At 40.9% G+C, this 6,738-nt stretch overlaps 1 protein-coding gene across 1 annotated transcript; it reads right to left on the bottom strand.

The window, feature by feature from the left end:
* Positions 1 to 695: 695 nt before the first annotated feature.
* Positions 696 to 3,619, bottom strand: hoxa5a (homeobox A5a). Its single transcript, XM_062445745.1, has 2 exons — positions 2,270 to 3,619; positions 696 to 1,698 (listed from the first exon to the last, which is right to left on the bottom strand). The coding sequence occupies exons 1-2, from the start codon at positions 2,853 to 2,855 to the stop codon at positions 1,445 to 1,447; spliced, it is 840 nt and encodes a 279-aa protein (XP_062301729.1). The 5' UTR covers positions 2,856 to 3,619; the 3' UTR covers positions 696 to 1,444.
* Between the last annotated feature and the right edge of the window lie 3,119 nt (positions 3,620 to 6,738).

The following is a 6,738-nucleotide window of genomic DNA, read 5'->3' on the forward strand; positions in this document are numbered from 1 at the left end:
GGCTATTCGAGGCCAACTTACCTCGAGACAGGCCCCGTTTCCTCGGGTGCGTCCAGTCCATCTTGAGGCAGTCTGAGCAAGGGCCGGCTGTAACGGTCAAGTAACACTTACAGCCTGCAATGAGAGAGTCAAACGGAGCCTTGCGTCAGTGCGATTATATGTTATGTGCAATATACTGTCAACTCCCCAAAACCATAAAACTTACTTTAATGGCCATCACGTGACCGTTTATGGCCAGTGAGCCTATCTGGCAGCGCTACGGATGATTTTTACGATCTAATTCATAGACAAAACCCCTATTCATTTGGCACCCAAATGTCAGAGTGCCAGAACCGGCCCACCAAAGTTCCCAGCTAAAAAAGTCGAACTGAGTCCGTGATAGTGAGCTCAAGCACGGTTGAGGCAGAGCCCCATGAGCCGGTCACTGGCAAGGACCACTAATATCCACGCGTCGGAGGTAAGTGAAAGGAGCAGATTTTCAAGGCTACCTGTTGATTTTCTATTGGCTACACCAAATCGCCTACAAGTCAGTAAAGTGTTATTGTTTCGTATTGCTGTTAGGATTAGGATACCTACTGATGTTTTTATCCACAGCCAAACGAAATATCAGACTGAAGATATTGTTGTAAAGTTTGCGGTTTAGCTCTCAAATGCATTTACGCTTACAATGACAGATCAAGAAAATATACGCCCTGTGTTGTTCGAGTATAAAGTTTATTTATAATCCATTTCATACTTATATGTATACAATTTCCAGTCATTCTTTAAAAACATTTACAAAAGCTCATTATCACTATGGAGCAGTACACTTAAAAGCAACGGGATTCACTGCGGAGATATCCAAGTGAAATATAGGCTACAGACTGATACAAAATAATAATTAAAAACAAAAGCACAAGACGCTCCACCAAGTGAACAACTTCACAGCAGCCCGTGCAAAGGAAGGATATAAAAGCATAGCCACACACATTGTTCACAACGCACACAAAATCACAGAAGGCCTGTTAAGTTTAGGCTATAGGAGTCAGGTGACAGTATGGTACAATACAATAAAATAAATACATAACATACTTACATATTAAAACAAAGGCTATTTACAAAAGCAACTCAAACCCCCACTACCTATTCGTGTAGACTTTATAGTGTTTTGAGTGCATTACACAACTTTTAATACATATTTTACGGATTCATTTGCGTAGACTTCAAGCTTATTATCTATTTTCGTCTGAACAATGAATAAGTTAAACAAACACGTATTTACCATTCGTTTTTGTTTTTCTAACTCTACACAGAAATGTACAGAACGCAAGTATTTTTTTACTCACACAAACATTAACACTGTAAAAAATAAACATAATGAGGAGGTGTTTTTGAAAGGCCGTATTGGACACGTGGTTGTTGACTGTCCACAGACAGCCCATGGAAAGTCTCAAGCAACTGAATATCAGGGACGGTACCCCACACCCCCTGCCGCCGCCATACTCATGCTTTTCAGTTTATTGTCCTTTTTCCACTTCATCCTTCGATTCTGGAACCAGATTTTGATCTGGCGTTCTGACAGACAGAGCGCGTGCGCTATCTCGATCCTCCGCCTGCGGGTCAGATACCTATTGAAGTGGAACTCTTTTTCGAGCTCCAGGGTCTGGTAGCGCGTGTAGGCTGTCCTCGCCCTCTTCCCCTCTGGTCCAGACAAACTGTCTATTAGAAATAGAGAGGATTAAGCGAATTAGTCCAAAAACATTTGTAATTCAATGAAAAATATTTCAAGAAATGTTACATGGACTTAATCACATAAAACAATAATTCCAAAAACATGTCTCCCAAAAAAAGATGTATTAACTAACCACATACCATGCTCCCATGCTCCCACCCACCTTTCATGCTCTAAGAGCCCGAAGCTGTATGCTACATGTCAGTCAGCCTTTATGCAACATACACAACATGGGCTAGACTTTGGAATATTGGTTTACAGAGAATCATCTAAATTGAATATTAGCTTTATATCTTAGATTTTGGTTATGTTACAATGCTTTAAGCTTAGCTACTGTAACCAACCACTCAACAGACATTTGTTACGTAGACATCACTGTTATCAAATGAAGCTTATTTACGTATATTAACTTTCTGTAGCTAAGTCTTGTCTTGATATGGCAACAGGCACACCACTTAAAATGGCTATCACGTCTTCTCCCCACGCAGTCTCTCAAATACACAAGTTCGGCTAGCCCATATAAAAAACGATTATAACGTAATATGAAAAGCTCTATACCGTGACTTATGTGCAGTTTTCTCATCCAGGGGTATATCTGGGGCTGGGCAGAATCGGTGACATTTTGGGAAGTTGTTTGCGCGCTTCCCGCGGGTTTCTCTTCCTGGATGGTGGTAGATTTAGACACACAGACCCGGTTCACCAGCGTGCCGCCGTTCGAGCTCGGAGTTGAGCAGGAGCTTGTTATGGAGTTCTTTATGGGGCGGTGCTGAGGTGATTCGGTGACCGGGGACGAGTTCGCAACAGAAGAGGAGCAGGGGAGAGGGTCAGGTGGTGGCGAGAGAGACACGTTCCCGGTGGCGCTTGCGGGCTGAGTGTACCTGGCTGGTTCTATAGAGGACGTCGTTGCAACCGAATGGCTCGGGGAGTACTCGGGCTCCCGTTCGCTGGCCACAAAGTGTCCAGTACCGCCACGACCAACAGTGAGGTCCATCCCGTTGTAACCATAGCCGTACCTGCTGGAATGCATGGTTGTTGAGTCCCTGTATTGGTCGTTTGCCGAGTTGTGGTCTCCATAATTATGTAACTGGAAGTCCGCGCCATTGGGATAGCGACCGCAGAATGAGTTTCCAAAATAGGAGCTCATTGACAATTCCAGTTTTTGTTCGTTGTAGAACTCCTATGTTGTTTTTTATTTTAGCCGAAGTAATAACGTGTGTGCTTGATTTGTGGCTCTTGATGGTTTTGCGCGTTCTATAGCACCCTTGCACAATTTATGATGAATTATGGAAATGAGTAGAACATGTACTTGATTCTCTCTTACGTAGGCACCCAAATATGGGGTATGGCTGAGAATCACGTGCTTTTGTTGACCAGTCGTAAATCCTGCTTGATGACCTCCAGAGGTAAACTCGTGCACAAAGGGAATATGGGTGGGATGTTTGGTGGTGCGCGCGGCGATGCGCGTCAGGGCATTGAGCTTGGTGAGCTTGTATCCGATATCTTGGATAGTCGTCGTGCGCCATCCTCTGGTCATATACTAGAACTGCCTACGTCGACTTTTGGGGCGTGTACTCGAAACGGGGTCGTTCGGAGGTTAACGACCATTGCGGCAAAAGCAACGGATTCCCAAACAATACAACAAGAGAGTGGGTCTCTCCGCAAAGTGGTTAAAGTTACTCGGTGAAATACTTGCTGAAATACAGCATTATCACTTCATGATAGGCTAAAGCAACAAAATATGTTGTCGCGTGGCCACAACATTCATAATTATGATGGCAGTCCTGTCTTTTATCATTTAAATACAGAATTGTGAATAAATTGCAGTGGTTCTACCTGCGCAAGTCTATGTAATATGTGATATGGTTTTAGGGAGCAAGCAGGCTACAGAGCACTCTATGAACATGTCCGGAATTACACATGTTGAAGAAGAACGGGCACTGTGTAATAGACTGACATACTAACAAAAAGTTCGATATCAAAACTAAATGTTCCTCACATCTGAGAAACAAATATTTAAAACAAACATCCCAGTCTCTATTGACCAATTGCATATTTTAAGGCCTAGGCTATGTTGTACCACTTTGCCTGTGCATAAAGATGTGGACGTGCATTAAAGGATGAAATAAAAAAAGAAATGTCCCCCCCCCCCCCCATCTGCCAAAGGTCCAGAATTTAAGTCCGTTTTTTAAAACCTTATAATTAAATACAAAATGAGGAGAGAGAAAAAACCACACACACACATTCCAACAGGCTGTCTACCTGTGCTGCAATTTTATATTGACAAGAATGTCGATATATTGGTCAAATTCCAGTAAAAAGGATACCTTTTGGTGGAAATGTAATATTTGCCCACATCCAATAAATAAATTATGAATAAAGATAATAAAGTTACGTATTAAACCACAGTGGAAAACATGCCATGACATTAAAATGGCTGAAACCATGAGTATTCTTTGACTGATTCTTAACTTCCCATGTGACATTTCCCAGTACAAATCGTATCGGTTTGTCCTAAAAAGCTAACACAAACTCTTTTGTGTCACAGATTTGACAGAAATCTCCTGTCAAATAACGATTTTTTTAAAATGATTTATTTATGAATTTTGACAGTTATAACCAATAACTACAATAATGAACCGCCCATTTTCACGTCGTTAGTATGGCTTACAGGCCGATGGCAACTGGACCAGACGCAGAGCGACTTTCAGTATACACAACGAGCACCAAAGCATTCCAATAAACCTGTGCGTCGCAAAAAACCGCCTCCAACAGGCCCTGCTCCTTATTGGATATTCCATGGCACTTTAGAAGGCGCTTAGGCTACTATTGTCCGTCTGGTTTTCTTGTGCGTCCCTCACTCCCGAGCTTGAGAGGTTGTTGATTGCACAAGGAGCATGATGTATAATTATGTAAGCATGGAATATTTGCAAAAGACCCCTGAGCTGCGTTTCCCAAAGCATCGTAAGCCTATCATATAATCCATCGTATGATGGATCTTAGTTTTACCGGCCGTTTCCCAAAGCCATCGTAGCTAAAGACGCTCATAAAAATGCTCGTAGATTAACAAGAGCTCCGTAGATCGCAAAGAGCATCTTAAGCAAAGAGACTCAGTGGAGACACCAGTAGGCCGATCTTAAAAACAAGGCTACATGGATGCGTAAAGATGATTTGAGATGAAAAATAGATATATATATATATTACAGAACTTAAACTGAAACTGGGATATTTTTCAATGAACTATATGCTATATATATAACACATGTCTTTAATCAAATAGTGTGCAAAGCATTTCATAAATGCATCATGCTGATGTAAAGAAATGACACCTGCTCGGCTTTATGCACGTGCCTGCATCTTGTGAACTATCATTAACCACATACGATATATATTAAATACGATAATAATAATTATGATACAGCCCATGTAAAACGTTTTATGTACGTTTTGTTAAAGTTTATTTAACAAAGGTCTTGAAGTTGCGACAGAACAATCACATTTCCGCATATGGGAAGCGTCTTAAGTAAGCCAGTTCTTAAGAGACACGAACGTTCTTGTTAAGAGCATGTTTGAGACACGCACTCTTAACCACTAAGACCAATCGTTATCGGAAAACGCAGCCCTGGACGGTACCTTACAGAAGTGTAAGATAACGGACCAAGTGTCCCATATTCCGGGGTAGACCGAGCACAAAGCATGCCAAAATAAGTTAAATAGCTTAAGTTCCGCGTGCATAGCTGTGAGGCCATGGCTGTTGGTGGACATTTTTGGAAGGGATGATTTTAAATGTGTTTCCAAGGAGCCATGCACAGCTGTATATATTGCTGATATGATAGGTATCCCCCATGGGAACAAGGACCCAACAAGGAAGTAAATAGAAATAATTTAACGTGAAAAGGAACCGGAAGAAGGGAAAATAAACTAATTACGCTACTGGATTAGCTCGTGTAAAAGCTTTTCAGGCCCTGTGCTTTCTCTTGGCGCACAGGGGAAAGGGAATGCGCGGCTAACTCTGAAGCATGCACGAGATGGAAACTATAGGAGCAAGCCCTTTGAATGAGCGAGTAAAATTTCACGACCCTTCACTTTTATTCTCTCATAAATCGCTTCAATATACAAAGTTTTAAAACGCGAGTGATCTTCTGAGTAACTCATGCTGCATGGATTTGAAAAACAAAATGGATTGTAGGCTACTGTTCCCATTAGATGTGAAATATTCATAAAATGTGTTGTTTATGGAATTTTATATTTTACAAAAACATTGTGACCCAGGGGAACCATAAAGCCACTGATAAATAGGCCTATGCTGACCAAAGCCAAATAAGATAGGCTACTATCTTGTGATATATGCTACTGTAGGAACCCTGTAGCATAATCATGTTTGTGGCTCTATCTTCCTGTTATTTAAAGCCGTTCGTCATTCAATTTGTAAGTCTTTATCATAAATAAATGCCCAAGTCTTAACAAGCAAAACAGTAAAAACAACGCTGGTTATTGAATTAGCAATTTATGATCATCTGATGTTTCAAGTAAAGGTCTGGATAGATGTGACACATTCCTGCACTTGTTACATTTCACTTCTCTGTCAAGGATACAAGAACGTTGATAACCTTTGATAAGCTTTTATTTGTTTCCCTAGGTCATCCTGTTTACGTGGACGAGTGTATGGAATTTTGGGGATTTTGTAGGCCCGATTATGAGTAATGATAAGACGATACTATCACTCTGAATTTAACTGTGGTAGATATGGCTACTAATTTAACATGTTTATAAACAAACGATTGATAGTTGGATAGCCTAATTTCAGACTAATCCTTTTCGTTACGAAGAGGAAACCATTAAAATAGCCTATTCGAGCCCTAACATAAATGTCTTACTAGGCTATAACACATAGGGCCTACATATTAAACAGCGTGTTTGTGTGATCTCACCAACCATTAAGTAATGACACGAATCTAAAAACGAAAAAAAAGTATCTTATGGTAATACAGGTTTGTCGACTGGAGAGCTTATGATTCTGATTTTGATTG

The sequence above is a fragment of the Osmerus eperlanus genome, chromosome 20, assembly GCF_963692335.1.
Source record: "Osmerus eperlanus chromosome 20, fOsmEpe2.1, whole genome shotgun sequence".
Lineage (NCBI taxonomy): Eukaryota > Metazoa > Chordata > Actinopteri > Osmeriformes > Osmeridae > Osmerus > Osmerus eperlanus.

What these genes read in the sequence shown, in the direction of transcription:
- hoxa5a (XM_062445745.1), bottom strand. Translation starts at nt 2,855, where the DNA reads ATGAGCTCCTATTTTGGAAACTCATTCTGCGGTCGCTATCCCAATGGC. An exon ending in AAAACTGCACATAAGTCACG is followed by an intron (nt 1,699 to 2,269) that starts GTATAGAGCTTT and finishes TATTTCTAATAG; the next exon opens with ACAGTTTGTCTGGACCAGAG.